General features: G+C 58.7%; 8 protein-coding genes across 8 annotated transcripts; 4 read left to right on the top strand and 4 right to left on the bottom strand.

Annotated features, from left to right (window-relative positions):
• Positions 1–106: 106 nt before the first annotated feature.
• CcaverHIS019_0308970 (uncharacterized protein) lies at positions 107–1,809 on the bottom strand (the record flags this gene model as incomplete). The annotated part of the gene is made up of 7 exons (XM_060599394.1): positions 107–229; positions 272–474; positions 508–1,044; positions 1,108–1,144; positions 1,177–1,337; positions 1,373–1,579; positions 1,611–1,809. The coding sequence occupies 7 exons, from the start codon at positions 1,807–1,809 to the stop codon at positions 107–109; spliced, it is 1,467 nt and encodes a 488-aa protein (XP_060456092.1).
• A 506-nt stretch (positions 1,810–2,315) lies between these two features.
• On the top strand, positions 2,316–4,830 carry CcaverHIS019_0308960 (uncharacterized protein; the record flags this gene model as incomplete). The annotated part of the gene is made up of 10 exons (XM_060599393.1): positions 2,316–2,339; positions 2,401–2,433; positions 2,481–2,566; positions 2,644–2,804; positions 2,848–2,894; positions 2,930–2,981; positions 3,038–3,098; positions 3,136–3,228; positions 3,286–3,444; positions 3,477–4,830. 10 exons carry the CDS (start codon positions 2,316–2,318, stop codon positions 4,828–4,830), a joined length of 2,070 nt encoding a protein of 689 aa, XP_060456091.1.
• A 350-nt stretch (positions 4,831–5,180) lies between these two features.
• CcaverHIS019_0308950 (uncharacterized protein) lies at positions 5,181–8,052 on the bottom strand (the record flags this gene model as incomplete). Its single annotated transcript, XM_060599392.1, has 2 exons — positions 5,181–5,476; positions 5,580–8,052. 2 exons carry the CDS (start codon positions 8,050–8,052, stop codon positions 5,181–5,183), a joined length of 2,769 nt encoding a protein of 922 aa, XP_060456090.1.
• A 680-nt stretch (positions 8,053–8,732) lies between these two features.
• PEX19 (uncharacterized protein) lies at positions 8,733–10,010 on the bottom strand (the record flags this gene model as incomplete). The annotated part of the gene is made up of 4 exons (XM_060599391.1): positions 8,733–8,777; positions 8,900–9,118; positions 9,207–9,841; positions 9,875–10,010. 4 exons carry the CDS (start codon positions 10,008–10,010, stop codon positions 8,733–8,735), a joined length of 1,035 nt encoding a protein of 344 aa, XP_060456089.1.
• A 1,855-nt stretch (positions 10,011–11,865) lies between these two features.
• Positions 11,866–16,426, top strand: CcaverHIS019_0308930 (uncharacterized protein; the record flags this gene model as incomplete). Its single annotated transcript, XM_060599390.1, has 2 exons — positions 11,866–16,375; positions 16,419–16,426. The coding sequence occupies 2 exons, from the start codon at positions 11,866–11,868 to the stop codon at positions 16,424–16,426; spliced, it is 4,518 nt and encodes a 1,505-aa protein (XP_060456088.1).
• A 282-nt stretch (positions 16,427–16,708) lies between these two features.
• SEC22 (uncharacterized protein) lies at positions 16,709–17,853 on the top strand (the record flags this gene model as incomplete). The annotated part of the gene is made up of 5 exons (XM_060599388.1): positions 16,709–16,780; positions 17,006–17,115; positions 17,236–17,396; positions 17,472–17,648; positions 17,699–17,853. The coding sequence occupies 5 exons, from the start codon at positions 16,709–16,711 to the stop codon at positions 17,851–17,853; spliced, it is 675 nt and encodes a 224-aa protein (XP_060456087.1).
• A 334-nt stretch (positions 17,854–18,187) lies between these two features.
• On the bottom strand, positions 18,188–20,033 carry CcaverHIS019_0308910 (uncharacterized protein; the record flags this gene model as incomplete). Its single annotated transcript, XM_060599387.1, has 6 exons — positions 18,188–19,405; positions 19,579–19,651; positions 19,685–19,748; positions 19,834–19,904; positions 19,938–19,970; positions 20,008–20,033. The coding sequence occupies 6 exons, from the start codon at positions 20,031–20,033 to the stop codon at positions 18,188–18,190; spliced, it is 1,485 nt and encodes a 494-aa protein (XP_060456086.1).
• Positions 20,034–20,545: 512 nt separating this feature from the next.
• RPA190 (uncharacterized protein) lies at positions 20,546–25,765 on the top strand (the record flags this gene model as incomplete). Its single annotated transcript, XM_060599386.1, has 3 exons — positions 20,546–20,730; positions 20,765–20,924; positions 20,960–25,765. The coding sequence occupies 3 exons, from the start codon at positions 20,546–20,548 to the stop codon at positions 25,763–25,765; spliced, it is 5,151 nt and encodes a 1,716-aa protein (XP_060456085.1).
• Positions 25,766–26,321: the final 556 nt, after the last annotated feature.

Genomic DNA, 26,321 nt, shown 5'->3' with positions numbered 1-26,321 from the left:
GGGTGGCGATATGATTGATGATGCAAGGGTGGTCACGTGACTATCTGCACAATGTACAGCAGGCAATTCTCTAGCATGCAAGCATTAGAATACTATGGCTACAGGCTTAGAGCATTGAAACGACTTGCTCCATTGTCCACTCGACTGTCATGGCATTAAATAGCGGTGTTTTGTCCTTTGGGGTACAGTGCAGTTCAGAGGGAATGCGAATGAGTTTGATCCCTCGTGCCTGGACATTAACAAAAGCCCCCTTGCCCATTTGCCCACTCACAGTGATGGCCTGCTCGTCCACCTCCACCTTGCCACCCTCAAGATACGCAACATGCGTGATGAAGCTGCTCGTCTCCCACAGAATCATGTCGTCGCGGTTTTGCAATGGCACCGGCACGTCGTAGTGCCGGAGCATGTTTGCAATGGTGTCAATGTAGTCCATGGCAGTGTAGCCTGGCGTCTCGCGGTCGTTGACCGAGTTTACTGGGGTGTTAGGTGGATCTTTCGACAACATACAGAGCATGACCTTGGCCTTGAGTGACTTGGACAGGGCGATGGACGATGCGAGGTTCCGCAGTGCTAAGCAGGGGATGATACTTGTCCACAGTGAGCCGCATGAGTAGACGAGCACGTCGCGCTTGTCCAACGCCTCGAACAACTCGCCGTTTGGCTCGGGAAAGATCTCCTGCCCATACAGATTGATGTAGAACAACCGCTCGATACGTGACTCGAGTGGCACCTCCTCCATTCCCTTCATATACCCAATGTTGCCCCGCCCAAACGCCTCGTCGTCGTCAACGTCCTGGAGGGGCAATGGGGTCGCACCGCGGCTTGGCGACGGTTGTGCGCTGTCAACAGTGTCAAACGTCCGCGAGTCGCGTCTGCGTGGCGGTCGCAGGTGGTTGCTAGAGGAAGGTCGAGGCCCAACAAGTACGCCACGTGAGTTGAGCCGGGTCAATGGCTGTATTGGCGGTGGCGGCGCAGGGTGCGAGATGTTGCATTGCCCGATGATCTTATCTCCGTTCGCCAGGCTGGCAGCGATGGTGATTGTTTCTGCTGTCAGCTGTAATGCCCCTAAAAATCGACCTGGTTTAGACGTCGCCTCTCTACACTCACGATTAGTGTTGATGACAGGAATTACCTGAACGCCTTCCTTCTTGTCAGCTTGCACCATCATACACTCACGTTAACACCCGCGACCGATTTGAACAGGAAGATGGCGCTGGGGAGGCTACTGAATAAATCTCGCGCGCCGGTGAGGAAGCCGTTACCCAGTGAGAAGTTGCGGAACGAAAACCGCTTATGCGCGCGTCGCAGGCACAGCGTCTGGAAGTGCACAAGGAATGCTGCTGTCAGCTGCCATGATCGCGAAAGAGCTCACCGCGGATACATTCGCGCTTGTCCTCGCCGACGTCGTTCCACAGTGCACTTCGCCCCTCAACTATCTCCTCCCACCCCTCGCGCGCGATCTTCTCCGCCACAGTTGACGGGAACCGATGCGCCATGAGGTTGTAGATGGCCCGCCGTTCGCGGTCCTCTCTTGTGACAGGTTCTGAGGGTTGCGGGATCAGGCGGATCAGGCGCGAGCCTGCCGTCAGCGTGAATGGAGAGGTACACACGGATATCGCCGATAGACGGTCCGCCGAAGCAGCGTAGGATTTCGGCGGAGCTTCCCCCGTCATCCGATACGGGTAACACGTAGGCAGGCGATGGGCCGAAGGCGCTTGCAAACGAGTTGGCGCCCGTGCCGCCCGAGATGACGAGGTAGGAGAGTTTGGTGAGGGCCGGGGTGCTGCCTGAGTCTCTCAAAGCTGTCATTGTTGTTGGTCGTGTGACAACTGTTTGTGGTGGGCGGTGCGGGATGCGGAGTTGCAATATTTGGAGTTGGTTGTAGGTCGCGTCATGTCTGTGCGCTTTGATGTCCGCTCATCTTTGGCATTTGACACGTGAGGTTGATATCTGGGGTAGTGATATCATATTGGTACAGGGTGAGGGTTGATTACGTAAAGGTCTGGACGAGGACCTCTAAAGTCCGTCACCCATCACCCATCACACCCAGGTGCAAGGTGGAGGGAAGGTGATCGTATCAAAGATACTACAGTATCAAAGATATCTAGGTTTGAGACTTGACAATGTAATGGTAATGGCTTGTAATGGCTTGATATACTCAAACCAACCCACGAAACAAAGTGATTGTGATGGTAGACTTCACTTGACAACTGTCAGCATTTACTTCAACAACTACAACTACCCACTCCTTGTCTCTTGTCTCTTGTATCTTGTATCTTGTCTGATTCACTTTCTTACCATCGCATCACCACGACATGCAGCGCAAAGCTCTCAAACAGGTACGTTGGCAACATCAATCGACCTTCCTCGGCCTCCACGACAGCAGCAGCTCACGCCCAGTTGAACAAGGTTACACAATGGACCAACGAGAAGGTACGTCACTGCTGCTCATTGCTTCTCTCCCCTTCGCTCACGCCTAGGTCTTCTCGGGCGAGAAGACAGAGTTCTCTGAGGACTTTGCCGAGTTTGAGGCCGAAATCGAGCCGCTCAAGATTGGCGTTGAGCGGTAAGTCGTCGCATCGCAGTGTGCGATGTGCCACCGAAGGAGGATCCCTCGTTCTTACCAAATGTGCTGATCACCAGCCTCCATGCTACCTCCCAAGCATTCTACGACCACTTGTCCAAGCTCAAGCCGAGCGCGGACCCACACCCGCCCGCTGGCTCGGGCAAGGACAAGATGCGAGTGTCCGAGGCGCTCGGACTCGTCATGATAGATTATGGCAATGACGCAGGCGGCGCATTTGGTGAGTTCATCTCGTACGACTGTACGTCCGTGCTGACGAAGAGGTGACGCACTCATTCAGTTTGGACGTGCGCGTGTCAAGATTGCAGGCGTACGCTGCATGACTAAAGGAACGCTGACGCACAGGTACAGGACGAATTCAGCCTACGCCTGCAGGAGGGCTTTATCTCCAACACTGGTGCGTGTGATTGCTTGGTGGTGCACCAGTGCGGCGCCCGAGCTAACCTTTCGCAGAGGCGTCCCTGGAGGGTGTCAATGAGTACAAGGCGTATCGCCGGAAGATGGATTCACGACGGTGCGTGCCGCGCTCGGATCGGTGGCTGACGACACAGATTGACTCTTGATTCGGCTTTGGCTCGGATGCGCACGAGTAAGAAGGAGAACCCGGTGTTGGAGCAGGAGGTCGAGATTGCGCAACTGCGACTGTGAGTGAGCGCGGGGCGTGCAAGAGCACTGAGGGCGTGGTATGCGCTAACACCTAGTGATGAGGCTGAGGAGGACACTGCCCTCCAGATGCAGAACATTAAGAAGCAGGAGGTCGAGCAGTTTACTGCGCTGACCGACTGGCTCGACGCCGAGCTCGAGTACTTTGCGTCGTGCAAGGAGATCCTTGGCGACCTGCGTGCATCGTTCCCTTCGAGGTGAGCAATGATAAGAACAAAACTGACAGCAGCCACGAGCCATCAGCATCGCGCGCCAGAGCCAAGTCGAACGCGTCTGCCCGCTCGTCAGGTAGAACGCCAACGCGCTCTACGTACGCCAAGCGCCCCGACTCGGACGAGGATCTCGAAGTATACTCGCCTACGAAGCGGCGGGACAGCAAGGTTGAGGGGCGCGCCCGCAGCAAGTCGCAGTCGCAGGTCGAGGTCGAGGACCGGCCGCGGTCGGGTTCAAAATCGCGGCCGCAGGTAGAGGGAAGAGAACGGAGCAACAGCACGGCGTCGGCTGGCGCAGCCAAGCCGAAGAAGGGCATCATGGCGACGATCGGGTCGTTCGGGATGAAGAGTGCCAACTCGGCTGGCAAGAGCGCTTCCAAGGCGGCCAGCAAGGGCAAGAGCGCCTTTGGTAGATCCAAGTACGGCAACTTGAGTGACGAGGAGCGCGAGCGCGTTGCCCTCGACAGCGACGATGACCCGTACAAGCGATCGAGCCCGTCGCCTACGCTTAACCGCGCGCGCTCGCAGAGTGTCGCGAGTGTTGTGACTGGCCTGGGGCCGCTGTCTCCACCAGACACACGGCGGCGTGCACTCACGTCCCCGCCATCGCCCGCTGGGCGGTGGGTGAAAGTTCTATTCGACTACGAGGGCCGGGAAACGGACGAGCTGCCCCTCCGCCGTGGTCAGCTCGTTGAGGTGACGGCCGAGGTGCCAGGGAGCACAGATTGGCTGATCGGTGAGTCGAACGGCCGATCGGGCATGTTCCCCAAAGCCTACACTGAGGAGGTGGAGGACAAGCCTGTTGTACCGCAGCGTCCGTCGCTGCCGAAGGCTCGCTCGCTCCCACCCAGGGAGTTTAGAAAGAGCGTGGCACCGATGCCGCTGGGCCACAGCCCTAGCCGGAGCACGCTGAACAGCACCCTCGACTCAGGCAGCGAGCACGGCGAGGTCGACGACGGCTCGGCGTTAGTTTCCACGCCAGCCTCGCCAGCGACAGGACGGTCGCGTGCTGGAAGCACTGCGCGTAAGCCGCCTCCACCCCCACCGAGTAGGCGCATGACGGGTGGCCGGTCACGCTCGTCGACGCTAAGCAAGACACCGATGGCGAGCGACGAGGACAAGAGCCAGGGCTCAGGCCGCTCGGGCCAGATGTCGCCGCCACGGTTCACTCCGCAAGTGCAGGCAGCGCGTAGTCCGTTCGAGCATAGCGACGACGACGATGCGCCCCTCAGCCACGGGCTTGGCGCGATGCACATCCGCCAGGGCGGCAACGGGCGGGCGCGCGCATGCGGTGTGTGTGGATGTGCGGACTTTACGCAGAACGTGTTCAAGGCGAACGGCGTTTGTGCGACGTGCTTCCACACGCACTAGCGGGAGAAAGAAGAGACAAACATTTAGAATCCAGGCCCAGCGCCACCATATCCACAATCATCACCATAGCATAGACATGTACAGGTTGTTGACGTTGACGCTGCCCACAAGTTGTACCAATAATCGAATGTTGCGCCCCACTTTCAAGTGTCTTGTCCATATATGCCCTAGCAATTAGCAGCTCGTCCTTGTTGTCTACAGCATCTACAGCTGGCCAGCCCGCATAACCGAGGTACAGCCACCCCAACACCATCACCCAACACATGCATTATAGTATCCAAGGTATCCAGGTATCCTAGTATTCCAACCCAACCAATCCTCTCTCCCCCTCCCCCTCCCCATTTCCTTTCCTAGCGCTTCTCGCGCAAGAAGTAAATAACCGTACCCACCAGCATCAACAGGAACCCCGCGATCCACCCAAACAGGATCAGGACGTTGCGGTAATAATGCCCCTCGACGAACCCGAAGAGCGACTGCATGATTGGCACGGCCGAGATTTCGATGGGAACGCCCTGGAGCACGTCGACGATCATGAGGCCCGATCCAACTTCGTTGACAGTCAGCGCTTCGAGCATATATCCAAGCGGGGCGAGATAGCGAAGCCAGCGGAGGACGGGGGGAATGTTGGAGATGTTGATGAAGAAGCCTGGGGTTAGCGGGGACTTTGGCCATTTTTCTCCCACTCCCTCTCCCTCTCTTTCTCCCTCTCTCAACCCCACCACCCACCCATCCTCCCAACGCCGACTCACCAGCAAAGGTCAGGTTGAACAGCAAAAACGCGGACGACAGAAGAGTGGCCACACTTGGATGGGTGAACACGCTGGGAAGGAGGAAGTTGTACAGCGCCATGACGATTGCGAACTCGACCGCAATCAGAAGGAACTTGAAGAAGTTTGCAGCGTTGTGCGCGAGCCCGACCATGAAATACAAGATAACGGAAACGATAATGGCGGGCAAGATGCGGAGGGGCACTACATCAAAGAGCAGACGCGAGACAAGCCAGGCCTGCGGGCTGTAATAGTCGCCAGAACGTTCGCGGAGGAAGAGGGGCCGCATCTCGACCATGTTGTTCAGCGCACTCAGCGAGGTAAAGCTAATGAGGGCGCCGAGGAAGAAGAGTGATCCAACGCGGTTCTGGAACCCCGCAATGGTTAGGTTGACGTTGAAGTATAGGCCGCCTGCAAAGACGCCAATGATGGCTGATATAAGGACGTGGGTTAGGAGGAGGGTCTTGTCGCGCATGAGCATTCTCCACTCGCGGGTTGCGAGTACGCCGAGCTGGGTGAGGAAGGTCGTGGCTGGGTGCGAGGTTGGCCACCACTTTCGCTCAGTGCTCGCCTGCTGGATTTGGGCTAGATCGAATTCGTTGCTCATCCGACTCAAAGTTTTTAGGGGGATGTTACCATCTTGTTCAGCCTTATGCGAGTTGTCGGACGCGTATGAGTCGATTGGAGGACGAGTTGAGAGCGCCGCATCAGCACCGGTTGGGAGACCTTGTGGGTTCTCGGTGGCGATTTCGATCAGGTGGTCGGCGACATTGTACCCCGGCGGACAGGGGTATCCGTACTTGGCGAAGAAGTCTGCTGGCACCGAACCTCCAGGACCGAAGTAGAGTTGGCGGCCGTTGGCGAGGAGCAATACCTGCGCGAAAGAGTGGTACAGTGCCGAGCTGGGCTGGTGGATCGATGCGATGATGGTGGTACGGTGCTCCTCAGCAAGTGCTTTGAGGAGGGACACGATACGAGCGGCGCTGACCGAGTCGAGGCCGGACGTAGGCTCGTCGAGAACAAGCACGTCGGGATCAGCGACGAGTTCGACGCCGATCGAGACGCGACGCATCTCGCCGCCCGAGATGCCGCGGTGTTCGCCGGACCCGACGCGAGTTTGGGCAATGTGTTCCAGTCCCAGCTCGTGGAGAACCTGGAGCGCGCGCTCGTCCTTGACTGCCTTGGGAATGTTCTCGGGGAGGCGGAGGTATGCTGCGAACTGGAGGGTCTCGAGCACGGTCGCGGTTGGTGAGAGAACGTCAGACTGGTCGCAGTAGCCGACCTTGACGCGCTGGTGCCCGTCGTGGATATACGCGACCTTGCCCTCTACGCGGCCGGCCTTGCGCTTACCCGCGAGAATGTCGATGAGCGTCGACTTGCCGGCACCCGAGGGGCCGAGGACACAGCAGAATCCACCGGCCGGGAGGTCACCGCGCGTATCGCGGAGCACGATACGGCCACCATTCGGTCCGATCCCAGACCCGTCCTCCTGGTCGTGGGCGTGGGTCGTCGGCGAACCCCAACCACGTAACCAGCTCAATGTCGTGGCGTATAGTCCCCGGCCGTGCGACTTGACTTCGTATCCAACCCCGCTCCACGCTAGCCCGACCCCAGAACCGCGCTTCTCGAACGCAGCGTCGCCAACAGCCTTGCGCGCCTTGTTACGCACGATGAGACCCCAGATCGTAATCAAAATAATGGCGAGGATGATGGCGCCAACGACCGCCAAGCCAGCAATCACGCCGCCGCTCAACCCATCACTGGTGCTGGTGTGGCCGACAATTCCCATCGCCTGGTTGATGACGAACTGCTCGACACATTCTCCGAATGAGCAGTCGGACAATGTGAGGCCGTTTGCACCAAAGAGGGCGTTCAAGAATGACTGTTTGAACTGGCACGTGCCATCGCCGCAGTCGATCAACAGAGGTCCCGTGAGACCATTAATCGGGCCCGTGAGGTTCTGGGCGGCCGCTTGGCCGCCGCCGCAGAACGACGACCCAGGCCGACAAGTACACGCGAGCCCGGTGCACTCCCACAGCGACGAATTGAAGGTGCTTTTCTGCGTAATGGTCTGGTTACACTCTGTTGCGTGACAGTAGAACTGTTCGATGCCGTTAAGCCAGAGTTGGGCCCAAGCCTCGGCCGTTCCGCTAGCAATGCCGGCCTGGTTGAGCGCGCGGTCGGAACCCGGGACGCGCGACGAATTGAGTGAGCGCGAAATAGTTAATTCCGCCACGCCGGGAAAGATGGCCTGTAACGTCGGCTGGTTGACGCTACACGACATCTGCGAGGCCGAGTATACGGTGGGCACATTCGAGCAGGTCATGGTCGTATCGAGGGCGGCGGACGAGATCGCATTGGACGAATTGTAGAACTTGCTCAGAGCCGAGACGCACGCCGACGCGCTCTTACACACTTTGATCAGCATGTCCAGATAAGATATGTACCTGTACATGCTGGACCTGTCCAACCGTCTGTACACGCGCAATTGGTGGTATCGCCCAATCCAACCGCAGCGGAGGCGGGATCGTACAGTGATCCACCGCAGTTGGGGAGGTCACAGCTGTTGCTGTTTGGATGTGAGAAGCCCGCGGGGCAGAGACATGAACTACCACCATCGGACGTGCCGTAGTTGACACATTGGGCGGCGGTGGTCGCGGCGGCAGCGGCTGCTACCACGGCGCGCCAGAGCATGGTAGTGAGCGTGAGATAGTAGAGTGGCGAGTGACGAGTGATGAGTGATGAGTGATGAGTGATGAGTTGGTATTAGATACAAGGTTGTGCGCGGTTGATGGCTGTGCGTGTCGTTCGATTACATACTGAAAGTGAGGCAACTTACCCGAGTAAGCCTGGTAGGGTATAGGGTAGGGTCTTGTAAGGCACAAAGGCGTGGGGGCTAACCGGGTGTTGCCTTGTTTAACATTAAGATCATAACAAGTCAAAGATCTCATTCCAACTCGGTCAAAGCCAGCCAGCAGACACTCACAGGACTCAATCACCAACAAACGTCTAGCCAAAGTCTATTCTTGACCATCTCGATAACACTCCACACTCGCAGTCGTGGCGATGCGATGTGCCCCAACCCTACGTATCCTCACCGGCTCCGTAACCATCCCCTCATGCATCCCCCTACATCTACATGACCACGCATCCCTCCTCACCGCCAAGCGCTCCGAGGTCCTGTCTGTTAGCCTGGATCTCGGGACTTGGGTTGGTGTCTATCGGTACCGGCTTAGCAGGGACGATGCCCTAACTTGGCACCTAACTTGGAGCCTCAAGCCTACCCTTCCACAGTCACTCACAAAGCCCTCGGGCAGATCTCCCATGATCTCGTTGGGTGGCCCGCCAAGGTCCTGCATCTCGCCAACCAGCTTGGCAACCACCTTGCCGTCCTGGTCGTCCGTGTAACCCGGCCGCTTGAAAACGACAAGGATCTGCTTGACGAGCTCGTGCTGCTTGCGGTACTTGTCAACATCGGCGGGAGTGACACCAGCAGGCGGCTTCTCGAGATATGCAGGGTACTGGGGTCAGTACTTGGTCATAAGTCATAAGTCTGTACAGTGCATCGCAGTCGCACAGACCTGCCCGTGAGAATGGGACAGCCCTCACCTTGGCCGCGAGCTCAGTCATAGGCTCCTCGAGGACCTCCTTGCTCATGAGCTGCGCCATCATGCCGTCAAGTAGGCCACCGAGCTCGTCGTCATCATCCCCAAACCCGTCCAGTGCGCTCGGGTCCTCGCCCAGCTGCTTCAGCAGAGCCGCCAGGTCACCAGGCAGCTCATCACGCCCACCCGCAGCGCCTGCTCCCGCGCCACCAGTGTTGACCGACTCCATAGCGCGCTTGATCGTCTCCTCAAAGTTGAGCGCCTGGCCCTTCTCCTTCGGCGGTCCGCGCGCACTCGGACCTGCGACAGGCGCCTTGTTAAGCCCCATCGCATCCAAACCCTCGCCGGACATCATCATCTCCAGAGCGCGCTGGAAGGCCTTGTCTTCCTCCTCCGAGCCCAGACCGGGTGTCGCCTCGCGCGCCTTACCTCCACCGCTAGGGGCGTCTGGCATCGGACCGGGTGGGTTCTCATTTGCAAGCGATCGCAGAAGAGACTCCATCCCCTCCATCAGGTCGGCCTCGAAGTCTTCGCCACCGCTGCTCAGACCCGCTGCCGGAGCTGGAGAGGCAGAAGAGGCGGCGGGCGCTGCAGCCTTGGTTGCCGGCTTGGACGGTGCGTTGAACGAGTCGAGCACGTCTGCTTGTCAACAATGGTCAGAACGGTGCCCACCATCCAGATCGTCTAGGTCCTCGTCGTCGTCGTCATCATCCACCGTCGCGCTGCGGTAGTCGGTCGCCTTGGGAGGCGGGGCTGAGGATGAGCCGCTTGGAGCGCCTGCTTTGCTTGAGGATGGTGCTGCTGGCATGGTGAGTGAGTTGATGAAAGTTGTTGCTGGCCGTGTGACGCTTCTTGCTGGGCCTTCTGGGCACGGTTCCGGCTAAGAGCCTAAAGACTGCCGGTCTGGGCGGCGACGGCGTTTCGGCAATAAGGCACCTCATGTGGGGCTCACGTGTTGGTCTTGAAGTGAGATAGTCTCCCACGGTCTGTAATCACCGCTTTGCCATAATCAACAGCAACAAGCTTGTGGTGGAATAAGGTTTGGCTTGATTTAATAGCATTTGCACAATATTTGATAGCCACAGCGCCACACCCCCTTTACATAAACATACCTGTTCACATGCCGATGCGATGAATGTCCCGTCCTCTTTCAGTCCACAACTGTTTCTGATGGGGAGCGTGAGAGCGGGTACAATATTTACTGTATGAAGAGACATGGGTGGCAGTTACCCGTGCCCTGGTTGCCCCTTGGTGTCGTGCTTGTAAGGCATGTCGGGCTTGTCTTTGTTGGTTGAAACAGCGGCGCCACCGACAAAAATCCCCCAACTTGCCCTCCCACCCCTACTGGAACGCGTCGTGCCATACGCGTCTGGTCTGCATTGATCCCGAGTTGCATTAGAGTGTATTTGTGTCACTCTGACACAACTTGCACATGTACAAGATACTCGGCGTTGGATGGATAAAGAGTGCAAGTTGGAAACCCGCCACCAAGACTGACTGACAGGAACCTGTTGGCCTGTTGGCTGTTGGAAATCCCTTGAATAGCGGGATAGTGATGGGATAGTGATGGGGCCAGGTTATGTACGATGGATCATGTCAGTTTGCAGCAATAGGTGAGTTCAGGAATTAGCAGGGCTCATAAGAGTTGCCGTTAGAGTGCAAGTGTCATTCCGCCCTGATCAAGTAAACCAAAGCCTTGGTAATTATACCTTAGTTGATCAATGAATCAACAAATTCCGCCACCCGTTGCTGCCGGCATGGCTGTATCCTTGTCCCTGAACGGCATGTCATTCCCACCCATCCCCATTGCACCTACCGCTATCCTCCCTACCCAAATCCTAGGAACGCATTAAATTCATAGAAACATGAATACAATACCCATCCCTGCTCACTAGGAATATCTAATTCGTCACCCCAAAGCCCAACAACACCAGGGTTGCAAGTCGTATTACGATTGGGGGCCTGGGGGGAGGCAAGCAAGAGTGCCAAACCCACTCATCCGTTAGGACTTTGTGGGCCGTTTGGTACGTACGTTTGATACACACACACTACCATTTCACTCGCTCTTACCATCTACATCCTCCTCATCATCATCCTTTACTTGCTCCTCATTACCCTCCCCGCCGCCCCATCCCTTCCCTCTTCACTTCCTCCTGCGCACCGGCATCACTCCTCCGTCATCCGGTCGACGCAATTACCCCTTGTCGCACATCGCACCGCACACGCCTCTTGCTTTGCGTCGGTGCTTCTTTCGCCCCCCTCCTCGACCTCTTCAACATCCCCCTTCCCCCGCCTCCTTTCCTCCCCCTGTTTTAACATCACAGCCGCCTTTACGCAGCTTGATTTGTTTCTCTCGAGCCAACACCTCCCAACCTCCCCCCCCCCCTTTCGCAACCCAACGAACATGACCTTTGGCCTCTACCTCTAAACCCTTCGACAATTGACCTCTGTGACTCCTCCCACATTCGTTTATCCTCGTAAAGACACGCGCATCGACATCCACACACGATACACAACACTCATCTCCATCCCAACAACACACTCCTGCAAGTGTCTTCACCCTCCAACCCAACGAGTGCTCCCCAAAGTTCCCGCTCTCCATCGTCAACTCCCTCACATCACCTCACATCACAATCCAAAGACTTCAAGTCCCATCCCCAAACATGCCGCGCAACCCCCCAATAAGGCGGCTGGGGGCGTTCGCTGTCGCCGCGGCTATCATCGCCCCCTTCGCCACGGCCGCTTCGACACCAGCGCCAAATGATCTGCCCTCGGTCAACTTTAGCAAGATGGGCCGCGTTGTGTTCGGTGGCGAATTCGCCGGACTAGACTGGTTCACATCACAATCACCTTTTGCTGTTAGAGCCGCAGACAACGGAACGATCGTCTCGTATTCTGCGACCGCTGACACGCTTGTGATGCGCGCCGATGACGGGACAGTGACGCCGATCGGTGCAACAAACGATGGCGGTCGCATCTCGTCCATGTGCTGGTCCAATGACGGCATTCTGTACGTCGGCGGCGAGTTCAACCAGTTTGGTGGCATCAACGCCAACAGCGTTGTCTCATACTCACCATCTCAAGCCAAGTTCTCAGCAATGGGCACCGGCATTGCTGGCCCTGTGGAAACACTCTACTGCGACGACGCCGACCATGATGTTTGGGCGGGCGGATTCTTCTCAGCACCCGAAAGCTTAGGAAACGTTGGCCGCTGGTCAACAGAGACGTCCGCGTGGGCAGCTGTGCCGTTTGGTGGACTCAACGGTCGCGTTCGGGCCATCTCGTCAAGCTTGGACGGCGGTAGCCTCTATTTCGGGGGCGAGTTTACAACGCAGTTTGCCGACAACTCGAACACAACTGCGCGCACCATGGCGTCTGTATCCATCGCCCCTCCCAACACCATCACAACTGGTGATTCAGGATATCTTGTGCCAGTTACCATTCCCGCTGCCGCCTCCGAGTTTGGCGGCCTGCACATCAATGCTGCGCCCGCCACCAACCAGGACCAATACAACAACGCGGACTCGATCGTGTGCCCGAATACGGGACCATGGCTTGCCCGCGACGCTTCGGTCGCTACTGTCAACATCCTCGGCTACTCGTACTTGACAGGCAGCGGTATCCGCATGTCCAACGGTCTCGTCGGGGGTCGTGGCACGACCTCATTCACCGTCACCACACTGCCTGACAACACCGTGTTGACACTCAAGTACACGGACCCAGTGACTCGAGAGATCAAGACCTGCAGCAAGAATTGCCCTCTCTCCGTCGACCCCAACGTGCACGCACAGGACTTCCTCTTCGAAGGAGGTTCGAGAGCTCTGACGGGATTCAATATTGTCCTCGACTCTTGGCAAGGTGCAGGCGCCGGTGTCAACTACATCCAACTCCTTTCCAACGGTGCTTACGCATCGGCCGTTTCATCGAACAACCAGGGCTTTTGTGGGCCTTCAAACAGCTCGATTCACACTATCGGTGACTGGGACAACGCAAACGCCCCGTCCAACATTTCTGGCACGGAGCAGGGTTACATGTCCTCGACTGTGCCTGTCAACAGCCCGTCAGACACCTCCATCACGCTTTACCCCTGGGTTGGCTCAGCGGGCTTTTACAAGATCTACCTCATAATCCCGGGCTGCAACAACATCGGTGACTGCGCCAGTCGCACAACCGTGGACGTCGCTATATTCCCCACAGAGGGCGGCACTCCTTACACGGCGACCATCAACCAGAGGGTCACTGAGGACACCGAGGTGTTGATCTACGATGGTTTAGTTGATGCGTCCAACACAACGTTCAACCCCACCATCCGCGTCGCTCTTCCCAATGACCCTGCGAAGGTAGGCTCGTCAAACTACGTCGTCGTTGCCGCAGGCGTGCAGATGCAGCTGACCGGACTGAGCACTGGGCAGGAGTCTTCCCCAGGCTCATCGTCCAGCGTTAGTGGTGGAGCCAGCGGTTCCCAGACTGGTGCTCCTGCACCCGTCACCACTGTCGTCGGTCAGAGCACGGTCGTCGTCACACCTACTGGCACCCAGCCTCTGACGACTGTGATTGGCGGCAGCACGGTTATTATCACACCAACTGCGACTCTGGCGTCCTCGGCCTCCAGCGTGACCTCATCTGGCTCAATCATCCCCGCTCCAACGTCCTCTGGTGTGCGCACGGCGTTTGGTGTTTATGAGTATGTCCGCTCCTCTCGGAACCTCAACGCCATTAATGCGCTCCTCCCGAATCAGACCGAGACCGGCGTCACTCGCCTTGGTTTCTCTCTTGACGTGAACAACAACCAGACTGCTGCCAGGGACTTCCAGGTCACTACGATCGTGCCTGCCGACAACCTTGTCCTCGTCGGTGGCTCCTTCAAGACGCGCGACTGGTCCAACATCGCGTCTGTGGACAAGGACTCTGGAATCATCACCCCTCTCGCTGGGCAGGGTCTCAACGGCGCAGTGGCCGCTGCTGTCACTGTCGGCCAGTACGTCTATGTTGGCGGCCAATTCACGAGCACGGTCAATGGCGGCGACCAACTCAACAGACTTGCTCGCTACGACGTTGGAGGCAAGAAGTGGGAGGCCGTCGAAGAGGGTGTCGATGGTCCTGTTACCGACATTGTCCCGTTCAAGGACGGGCTTCTGATCGTTGGCAACTTCAGCAACGTGCTTGCATCCAACGGAAGCACGCCAACCGGCGGTTACGCTCTCTACAACACGTCGACATCCAAGTGGTTCAACAGCGGTATCGTGTACGGCACTGCGACAGCGGCGGCCGGTACAGATACCAACGCCTACTTCGGTGGCCGCATCCGCGGAGCCTCGCGAAACGCTGTTAACGGCGTCGCCTCGCTCTCAAGCAAGGATGGCATCGGTCATATCTCCAACCTCGAGGGTGTTGCGTTCTCCAACCAGGGCTCGGCTCCTGCTCCCACAAACCCCACCAGACGCTCGCTAACTGCTCGCTGGCTCTCACGCATCCACCAGGGCCTTGTCGAACGCCAGGCTGCGGCGCAGGCGGCTCCTTACTCGGAGGAACCCGTCGTTGCGCCGGCCAGCCTTGCCGGAACCTACTGGACGAACTCGTCCAATGCCAACACCATGGTCACCATCATGGGTGGCAATTTCTCTCAGGGCACCGGTGACAACCTCATCTCTGGCGTTGCCTTCCAGTCTAACGGTGCTCTCACTGGGCCGCCCAACCCTGTGTCCGGTGTCGTCCGTGCTCTTGAGGTCCACAAAGACATGCTCTACATTGGCGGCTCTGGTGTGAGCGTGACTGGCAAGGGCAGCTCATTCCTCGCCCTCAATCTGAAGACCAACTCGTGGAAGGAGCCGATGCCTCCCACCTTGTCTGCCGGCTCGAACACGACTGTCAACGTCAACGCGATCAAGGCTCAAATTGGCGCTGACATTATTATTGTCGGCGGTAACTTTGCGCAGGCCGGCGACCTGCCGTGCCCCGTTATCTGCCAGTGGAACGCTGCGAAGACACAGTGGACGAGAGTGGGCAACAACGCTCCTTCCGCCGGTGAGGTCAAGTCTCTGGCTTTTAACAACAACAGCACGCTCGTTGCCGGTGGCTCCTTCGTCATTGGCGGCAAGAACGTTTACGCTGCCCGCTACACGTTCAACGACAGTGGTGCGAACGGAGCGTGGGAGCCCCTTGACGGGCTGCCTGGCCCGGTCCAGTCGATCGTGATGAACGACCATAACGCGTCCAACATCTTTGCGGCCGGTTTCGACGCTTCCACCGCGAAGCCCTACCTGCAGCACTGGAACGGCGGGGCGTGGACCGAGCAGAACTCGTCTCTCCTGATGGACGGCACTTCCATCGAGAACCTGGCCTTCGTTCCGCTCTCCAAGGAGCACACGGCCCGTGGCAGCATCGAGAACAACCGTATGCTCATGGCGACCGGCAACGTCTTCCTCGCTGGCCAGGGCAACGTGTCTTCAGCCCTCTATGACGGCAGTCAGTGGTACCCTTACCTTGTGGGTTCGAGCCCGACGGGTGACATGGGCACCGGCTCCTCGCTCTTTTGGTCCGAGTCGAACTTTAGCTTTTCTCTCTCCAGCCACCCCTACCTCGCGCGCGGTCTCGTCGTTCTTGTCGCCATGGCGATTGCGACCGGCCTTATCCTCCTGATAGTCCTCCTCATCCTGCTCGTGGCGTTCTGCTTCCGGCGTCAGGACCGCAAGCGCCGGCCGGCACAGGACATGTATGAGAAGGACGAGGCGCGCAGCGAGGTGTCATCCACGCACAACCTCATCCACTCGCACGTCCAGACTGCCCTCGAGCAGAGCTTCGCCCCAGCGCAGTATGCGCCTGGCCACCACCCTGGCGCGGCGATGGCTGCGGCAGGTGCGGCGGGTGTGGGCGCCGGAGCGTACGCCCAGCACCGCGCGGCCGAGTCGTCTGACAGCCACTACCTCGACGCGGTCGAGTACAGCCAACCTGTGGAAGCGGAGGAGTATGGCGCGGCTGGCTCGTGGGAGGGGAGTGACGAGGGACGCGAGACGGTGATGAGGTACGACTTCTGCGGCCCAGAGTTGCAGTCGGGCGAACTGTCCATGAAGGCGGGACAGCGCGTCATTGTTCTCGACGACGAGCAGAGCGACGAGTGGTGGTACGCGCGCGACCCGGCAACCGGACGACAAGGTGTTGTGCCTGCGACGTACGGTGAGTCTTGCGTGCCTCGGACTTGAGACGCAGCTAACGTCAGTGTTGTGATTATACCCCGGACATTCTTTTGGTTCATAGACAGCCATGTTCAGCACCCAGCTCGCTGGATTGCTGTTATAATTGATACATCTAGTTCATGTTCTATTATTCTGCATGTTATGCGGCCTTCCTGGGTGATCCAGCCCGACATTGAGATAGGGGGCGGAAGCAAATTGATGTCTGTTTGCGTGGAGGTTGTCGCGGTGGTGACGAAACGCTCACGCTCCAGTCGCCAGCTCGACATCAACACTTTGTATCTCGCATTCTCTCATTTTCCACTCTCATTTCAGCATGGTTCGCTCAACTACAATCTTCCGCGTCAGCGACGGCCTCCCCCTCGCCGCGAGCGTCGACGACGAGACGGTAAGTCGTGCGGGCTCGAGGTCACAGGGCACCGAAGAAGGTGGCGAGCGAAGGTTGCAAGGTGGCAAGGGAAGGTAATGGGTGACAAGACGTGCGTGCAGAGCTGGACATCATATCCAGCTGCGGAACAACGTACAGTTGGCGACGCCAGATCCTGCTGTCTTCCTTTGCTCTTTAGCTGTCCCACCTTCGCCATCTCATTCCGCGCATTAGCACTAACGCTAGACCGAGAAGGCCCTCACAGAGTACAAGCAGCAGAGCAAGCTCGTCTTCCGGCGCCTCACGCCCAACTCTGAGCCTGCGTGCTCGATCGAGAGCGGTGACTATACGCTGCAGTGAGTGAAGCTGGGGGGCGTTTCAACAAGTGGAGTGCTGCAGATTCGATTAATTGAATGAAGCAGCTGATGGGCCCCGAACCAGCTGCAGACCCAACTCCACAGCTGCTGACTCGCCAGCTACCTCATCGTCGGACCAGTCATATACATGTGCATCTGCGAGGGATCTTACCCGCGCAAGTTGGCGTTTAGCTACCTCGACGAGTTGAGCAAGGAATTCTCGCGCTCGTATGGCGACAAGGTTGAGAGTGTGACTCGGCCGTATGCGTTTATGGGCTTTGGTGAGTCGAGATGGGAGCATTGTCTCAACCCGGGGTTGCTTCTCCTATCGTGCCCAAAGCCCCAGCTGACACCAGACACGTTTATCTCAAAGACGACACGCCTGTACCGCGACTCGCGGAGCTTGACGCACGGCGGACAGGCAACAGGACCGACGACACAGCTTGACCAGCTCAACGAGAACTTGCGCGACGTGACCCGCATCATGACCAAGAACATGGAGGACCTGCTGTGGCGCGGCGACAGCTTGGATCGTGAGTTGACATTTCCAATCTTGTTGCACCCACGCCATCGCTTACACCAGGCATGTCGCACCTGTCGACGTCGCTCCGGTCCGAGTCGGCAAAGTATCGCAAGGCTGCGCGGCAGATCAACATTGACGCACTGATCCGCAAATGGGCGCCAGTGGGTGGTATCGCCTTCTTCTTCCTCCTGTTCATCTGGTGGCGGTTCTGGTGAGCGTGGGAGAGGGCATGGTGGATGCCGGGCATCTGTAGCCACGGTTCTCGTGTACTTGTATGGGTCTCGGCCGCTATCCGCAGCGAACGCATGCATAATGTAGTCTAACGAGACGGCTGAGCAGATAAATGAGCAGGCCCTTCCATCGAGTTGGAGCCTAACTTGAGCGCTCATTCCGGTCAGACGTCAGACGACCGGCTGTCGGCCCACTATCAAGATAGCCGGACCGTCTGTTGGCGTGTTGGCGCGGGCATGCAAGCCGCCTGTGTTCTGGAAATGGTATTCAAACTACATGCTGCCATCTACCGTCCTATGCATCTACGCCCAATCTCCTCTAATGGTCGGCCAGCGCACGCGCCACGCGCAACCGTGTGCGTCGCAGCGCATTCTGCAGCGTCCGCCGCCATCGCGGCGTGACAAACATGAGCGCAATACTGCCAACGAGCACAGCAGCGCCGACGCCAATGACGGCGCGGCGTACAGCCGTGATCAGTGCCCATGCAACCCGTGCCGTCAACCCCTTCTTCTTACGCAGGCGGATGGTCGTGCTATGGCTGTGGGGCGAGTATGGGGCCCACTGCCGCCGGTTCTCGTCGTACTGCTCCCATTCACTTGTCTGTGGCTCGGCAGCAATCTCGGCATCGTCAAGCGCCTCTTCCTCTCCACTGAAAGAGAAGGGCCACCATCCACGTGAATCGCGCCTCTCTTCCCGCCGCAGAAGGGCGGATTGGGTCCGCTCCAACGTGGAAAGGCGTTCGTGTAGCGCTTGCAGAGACGTGTGGATCTGCTGCAGCGTCGCGGGAAGGTTGAGCGGTTGCCCGCTGAACGTACTTGCGCTCGCTGGGCGCGCAAATGGACTGGGGTGGTATGGGCTCTGTCCGGCTAGGTTGGGCATTCCCGTCATTCCCGCCAAGGGGATGTCTGGCGTCCCGAAGTCTCTCACGTACGGCGCATTCCCGCCGGGAGGAACAGAGGGGAAACGCTGGGGCACGTATGGTCCGAACGGTGGCGGGGCAATCGGTATATAAGGCTGGCGCGATGTCGGTCTCGAAGGAGGTTGGAGTTGTTGCTGCTGCTGGGGGAGGGGTTGCGATTGACCTGCAGGACTCTCGGGAACGTATCCTAGCCCTCCCATCCCTACGACGGGCGCAGTCTGACGGCGCGCGCGCAGGGCCGCGAGATGGTCGCGGTCAGGCACCGAGCCGCCGAACAGGCTCTGCGGGCGCGAGTTGATGCTCGGCGCAAGCGGAGCTGCGTTGCCCGTATCAGAGTACGGGTATGTCGTGGGCGGGAGGTTTACGAGGGAGCGATGAGAAGGCGTTAGGGCACTGGGGGGTATTATGTTCGGCGCTACGTCGGGCGCGGGCAGCGCCGGATCAGGAGGGGGATAGTACGCCGTTGGACTGGTGTCTGGAGGCGGCGAAGCGCGGGATGAGTGGAAGCTGCTCTCGGAAGACGCGGGCGATTGCGCGCGCGGGAGAGGCCCCATTGCTTCGAGTTCGCGGGTCCACGCGCGTGCGTCTGGGTCGCGGTCCTCGAATCGTTGCAGAATCTGTGGTTAGAGAAGGAACGACGCGTGTGAGGTGGTGACTGGTTGAACGCAACTCCAGGCCCACCATTAGTGGAGACGGTGGTAGTGTCACGCGAGCGACGATCATGCCGCAACATGGCTGGCACCGACGATGAGAGCGACAACGGCGGTCCTCTCAACGACACTCTACCCACCTTTAACAACGCGCCGACATAGAGCGCCTTTGCGTCGCGCTTTGAAAGGCCCTTCTGCTTTGCCCACGAGTCCCTATCGTCAGGTGATAAGGCCAGTTCGACTCACCACTTGGCCCGACCAAGCATGTCGAGCATACCGGGCCTGGGTGCCGCGTTGTCGCCGTCCGTCGCTGGCATCAGCGTCATTCCTGGGGCACGGGTATGGGCGCACAGACGCGTCGCCCACCACTGCCGAGTTCCTTTTCGCGGACATACCCTGCTTATACAGCGAGTAGAGCTGCAGCTTTTCTTCGTAGCTCGTCTGCACTGGCCCACTTTTGGGGAGGCTGGGGTCAGTCTACGCGTGAGCTGACGTGTACCTCTGCACGAGGTCGACGGCGCGGTGGAACTGCCTGTGATTGTTAGCGCGATAGGGGGGACGAGATTTACGCGTCTAATGGCGCTAGTCCCGCCATGGTGAATGAGCGTTGGATAAAAGGAAGACAGAGAACCCAAAGGAGATGGTAGAGAGTGTGAAGGAGAGAGGATAGTGGAGGAGAAGGAGAAGGATCAGATCAGAGGATTGATAGGATGGTGAGAGAATCAAGATGTTAGCTATCACGGCAAACGGCAAACGTTAACCGGGGGGGGTGGGGGTTGCCCGCTCTCTCTCCATTCTATGTGATGGGCCAATGTTTTGTTGCTTGTTGCTTCAAACCTAATCTCTCATTAGCATTCTGATTCCGCCTTAATACCCTGTTCACCTTCTCTAAACAACCATGTGGCCTATATCCGGGGTCTCCAATAATTGATCCCGTTGTCTCATCAAAATGTTCAGCAACCAGAGTGTGGGTCACAGTTCTCTGGATTGTAGCTCACCAACACTTGACCCTTTGACACTACCTCATCCGCCTTCAACAACACTGGGCGGGCGTGCAACTCTCTTCGCATCGCATCGCCCACCGCCCATAAAAAGTCCTCTTTCATCATGGACATTGCACACCCCCTCCATTCGGAGGTCACCTCCCTCTCCTTCTCGTTCCTGTCATCCGAGGACATCCGCTCCATCTCGGTCCAGCGTGTCGAGAACCCCATCCTCCTCGACAACCTCAACATGCCCACACGCGGCGGTCTGTACGACCCCAAGCTCGGCCCAATGAAGAAGGGCGACATGTGAGTTGACCTGAGCCGAGTCAGCTGACAACAGTTGCGAGTCTTGCAAGCTGTCGTACTTTGACTGCCCGGGACACTACGGACACATCGAGCTGCCAACGCCCGTGTTCCACCCACTCTTCATGAACCAGTGCTATCAGCTGCTCCGAGGCGTCTGCCTGTATTGCCACCACTTTAAGATGCCCGAGATCATCGTGAGGTAGTCACCCCGCCAGTCACTGACCTTCAGCTGAAGCGGTACGTCGCGCGCCTGCGCCTGCTCGACGCTGGATGCCTCGAGGAGGCACACTACGTTGTGCACCTTGCCCCGTCTGCTAGTGCGTCAAAACAAGCAGAGGATGGGGACCCGACCGACGAGGACGCGGACGCGGACGTGAGCGCCGAGAGTGCTGCCGAGTTCATCCTCCGCATCGAGACGTACGTCAAGCAGGTGATCAAGCACAAGAAGAAGAAGAACGAGCGCGACGCGTACAAGGATGGACTGGTGTACGAGGAGCGTCGTCGTGTTCTGCAGGAGTTTGGCAAGAAGATCTGGAACCGCTGCTCGCACTGCCAGGCTTACGGCAACACGTTCCGCAAGGAGAAGGCGATCAAGATTGTCGAGTACGACCTCACGCCAAAGCAGAAGCAGGCGAACGCGGTTCTCAACCTCAAGAAGCCGTCGGCTTCGTTTGGCGTCAACGGCCGCTCGCTCGTCAACAAGAAGAAGAAGAGCGACGCGATGGACGTCGACGAGGGCATCGAAGCGAGCTCGGCTTCTGGCAGCAGTGGGAGCGAGGACGAGATGGACGTCGATGACGAAGACGAGTCCGAAGAGTCTGAGGACCAGGTTGACGAAGGTCTCGACGACGACGGCATCGCGCGCACTGCCTCGGGCCAGGTCAAGGGCTCTCGCGGACGCAACGAGCGCGTCATGGCCGCCGCCGAGGTCCGCGGACACCTTAGGCGACTGTTCCAGCTCGAATCGGAGATCTGCATGCTTATCTATGGCCGCCACGGCACGCCCTCAGCTCGTGCACACGCCAACCCCGCTCCTGTCGCGGACATGTTCTTCATGGACGTCGTGCCAGTCACCCCGACGCGCTTCCGCCCTGCATCGATGATGGGCGACGACCTCTTCGAGAACGCGCAGAACACGCTCCTCGCTGAGCTCATCACCACATGCGAGCGTGTGCAGACACTCAGCCAGACGCTGCGTGACTTTAAGCGGCTCGACAAGTCGCCTGAGCTCGCCGAGAAGCTCAAGGCCTTTGACGAGACCCGCTCGTTCGCGTTGCTCCTCGAGTCCCTCATCTCCCTACAGCACAACGTCAACAGCTTGATCGACAGTACCAAAAACCCCAAGGTTATGGCGCAGGGCAAGCTCCCGCCACCTGGCATCAAGCAGCTGCTCGAGAAGAAGGAGGGTCTATTCCGGAAGCACATGATGGGCAAGCGTGTCAACTACGCTGCGCGTTCGGTTATCTCTCCTGACATCAACATCGAGACCGACGAAATCGGCATCCCACCAGTGTTCGCCAAGAAACTCACGTACCCCGAGCCCGTGACGCCGCAGAACGTTCACGAGATGCGCCGCCTAGTCATCAACGGGCCCAAGGTTCACCCCGGCGCGACAATCGTGCAGAACGAGGACGGCACGCAGGTGTCGCTTGACAGGATGTCGCCGGAGCAGCGCGAAGCTATTGCCAACCAGCTCCTTACCCCGCAGAATGACCAGTTTGCCGGCGGCAGCAGCACGTCGATCCCCCCCCGCAACAAAAAGGTCTACCGCCACATCCGCGACGGAGACATTGTCATCCTCAACCGTCAGCCGACGCTGCACAAGCCGTCGATGATGTGCCACCGCGTCAAGGTGCTGCACGGCGAGAAGACGATCCGCATGCACTACGCCAACTGCAACTCGTACAATGCCGACTTTGACGGAGACGAGATGAACATCCACTTCCCGCAGAACGAGATTGCGCGTGCCGAGGCCCAGATGCTCGCCAACACCGACAACCAGTACCTCGTCCCGACATCCGGTAACCCCCTCCGTGGTCTGATTCAGGACCACGTCGTCGCTGGAGTGTGGATGTGCAACAAGTCGACGTTCTTTACGCGCGATCAGTACTACCAGCTCATCTACGGTGCGCTCCGCACCGAGGACAACTACACTGGTGGTGGCCGTATCCGTACCCTTCCCCCCGCCATCTTCAAACCCCGCCCCATGTGGACCGGCAAGCAGATCTTCTCGACCATCATGCTCAACCTCACCCCCGACAACGCCAAGGGCCTCAACCTCATTTCCCAGAACAAGATTGCCAACAGCTTGTGGAAGCGTGACGACTCCAAGGACAAGGACATGTCCGAGGAGCAGGTCATCTTTGTCGACGGCCACCTCCTCGTCGGTATCCTCGACAAGTCGCAGTACGGCGCTTCGTCGTACGGTCTCGTACACTCGGTACACGAGCTGTATGGGCCATACATTGCCAACAGGTTGCTGGCAGTCCTCTCGCGCGCGCTCACAAAGTACTTGCAGCACACGGCGTTCACGTGTCGTATGGACGACCTGATCCTCACGGACGAGGGCGAGAAGCTCCGCAGGGAGATCCTCGACGCCGCCAAGGAGGACGGCGTGTACACGGCGATGAAGTACGTCGGTCTCCCCGAGGGCTCGAGCCCCGACGACCCGGCCGCGCAGGCCAACCTCAAGATGCGCCTCGAGGGCATTCTGCACGACGACTCGCTTATGGCGGGCTACGACGGCGTGATGCAGCAAAAGTTCAACAAGACGACGTCCAAGATCAACAACGACGTGCTCCCTGCCCACCTCATCCGGCCCTTCCCCGACAACAACATGCAGACCATGACAATCTCAGGTGCCAAGGGTTCCAAGGTCAACGCGTCGCAGATCTCGACGTTGCTCGGTCAGCAGGCGCTCGAGGGACGCCGTGTACCGACCATGGTGTCGGGCAAGACGCTGCCGGCGTTCAAGGCCTACGACACCTCGGCGCGTGCGGGTGGCTACGTCGCGAACCGTTTCTTGACAGGCGTCCGCCCGCAGGAGTACTACTTCCACTGCATGGCTGGTCGCGAGGGTCTTATCGACACGGCCGTCAAGACTGCGCGTTCGGGATATCTCCAGCGCTGTCTGATTAAGCACCTCGAGGGCGTCAAGGTGCACTACGACCACACGGTGCGCGACTCGGACTCGTCCGTCCTTCAGTTCCTCTATGGCGACGACGCGATCGACGTGACCAAGTCAAGACACTTGACCAAGTTTGACTTTGCGGCGCGGAACCACGACTCACTGCTTAACAAGTACGACCCGAGCGCAATTGCCGGCAAGGTCGACGACAGCGAGGCGATCGACTGGAGCAAGAAGGCGCTCAAGAAGCCCGCCAAGTACGAACCTGCCATGAGCATCTACCAGCCGAGCCGTTACCTGGGCTCCATGTCCGAGGCGTACGCACGCAACGTGAACGAGTACATTGCGTCCAACAAGGCCGGGTACATTCAGCCGCGCAAGGGCGAGACGCCGCCATCTGCTTACGCCTCTGTGCGTATTCCCGAGCGCGAGTTCACGCAGCTGGCAAGAGTGCGCTACATGCGCTCGCTCGTCGACCCAGGAGAGGCGGTCGGCCTGCTGGCGTCTCAGGGTGTCGGCGAGCCGTCGACGCAGATGACGCTGAACACCTTCCACTTGGCTGGTCACGGTGCTGCCAACGTCACGCTTGGTATCCCCCGTCTGCGTGAGATCGTCATGACGGCTGCACGCAAGCCTGCCACTCCGACGATGACGCTCCCGTTGCGCGAGCACGTCGAGGCTGGCGACGCTGATACATTTGTCAAACTCGTGAGCCGACTCACGCTGTCCGAGGTTGTGGAGAAGGTCACGGTCACCGAGCGGTTGTCCGGCAAGACCGCCGAGGCGAACAACTCGCGCGTGCGCAGGTACACTGTTCTGCTGGACTTCTACCCTCCAGAGGAGTACACGGATGAGTACAAGATCACGGTGGACCAGCTGCACGACTCGTTGTGCACGTCGTTTGCGGACCGGGTCAAGCGCCAGATCGTCAACCAGCTGCGCACGGCCATCAAGGCCAAGGAGCAGGACCAGGCCGTGGGCAAGGGTCTGCGTGTGCGTGCTGGTGCGGACATTGAAGAGGCGCCCAGGCGGGGAAGAGACGATGAGCTCGACGACGACGACGAGGACTCTGGGCAGCTCAAGCGGGCCCGTCAGGCGCGCGCTCTCGAGTACGAGGACGACGACGAGGAGACGGGCGTCCAGGACCTCGAGGACATTATCGAGGCCGGGCAAGAGAGCGAGTCGGACGACGAGGACGAGGAGGATGACGCTGCTACCAAGGCCGCATGGGACGCGGCAGCCGACGTGCTTGCCGAGCAGTTCAAGCGGGCAAGCAAGTACGCGACCGACTTCCACTTTGACTCGCGGGGCAAGAGCGCGCAGTTCGAGCTCCAGTTCCCCGGCCAGGCGCCCAAGCTCCTCCTCGTCGACCTGGTCGAGCAGGCGTGTCGGGAGGCGGTGATCCACGAGATCCCGTCCATCGGCCGCTGCCTGAAGAACTTTGACGACAAGGGTGTCTTTTCTCGCTCGCTCACGACCGAGGGCTCAAACATCCGCGGCATGTGGGCGCTGGCCGACGAGCTGATCGACCTGGACAAGATTGGTAGCAACGACGTCTACGCCATCCACCAGACGTACGGTGTCGAGGCAGCCCGCCGGACAATTATCAACGAGATGACGGCCATCTTCGGTGTGTACGGCATCGACGTCGACTACCGCCACCTGACCGTTATTGCCGACTACATGACGCACTCTGGCGGGTACAGCCCGTTCAACCGTACGGGTATTTCGCACAAGAGCTCGCCACTGCTCAAGGCGTCTTTTGAGACGACGGTTGCGTTCCTCTCTGACGCGACGCTACACGGAGACTTTGACGATCTCACGTCGCCCGCGGCAAAGATTGTGCTGGGCAAGCCGAGCGGGAGTGGAACGGGCGCTTTTGATGTGCGTGCGCCCACGCGCATGTAGGAGTAATCATAGAGTAACCTTGGCATATGCATTGTTGGATTTGGCGTGAGCGGGGTGGTGCCTGGTGTCTGGAGATGAAGCTTGGGAGAGATGAAGAAATCTCCATACGTGGTACAACCTATTAATAGTCCATATTACCACCTGCCAAGGCTCCACCAACTACTGCTCCCGCGAATGCGTTTCTCTTGCTGTTCAACCTCAAATGCCGGCGCAGTCCTCGATCCAGGCAAGTCGAGTGGCCTAACGGGTGGGGGAAGTCGTCCTCCCCTCCCAACTCGAGGCCGCCATCCATCATTAACGCGGTGATGAAACGCGTAGTTGGCGGCCATCTTGTCCCCCTCCTTCTCCTCGGTATAATTGTACTCTCCAACCTCCTCTTCAGGAGTTTGATCCTTGTCCACGAACTCAAAACTATCTCCAAACACAGCCATGTACGCGTCGTCGGCCGCATCGTGGATCAGGCTCGTCTCCCGCCCCGTCCCCGTCCGCCCGGAGATGTACCACCGCTTCTGGGCCGCCGTCTCGAACACCTGTACTGGCGGAGGTGGAGGAGTTC

This window comes from Cutaneotrichosporon cavernicola (assembly GCF_030864355.1).
Source record: "Cutaneotrichosporon cavernicola HIS019 DNA, chromosome: 3".
Classification (NCBI taxonomy): Eukaryota; Fungi; Basidiomycota; class Tremellomycetes; order Trichosporonales; family Trichosporonaceae; genus Cutaneotrichosporon; species Cutaneotrichosporon cavernicola.
This window is presented reverse-complemented; position numbering and strand designations above follow the sequence as displayed.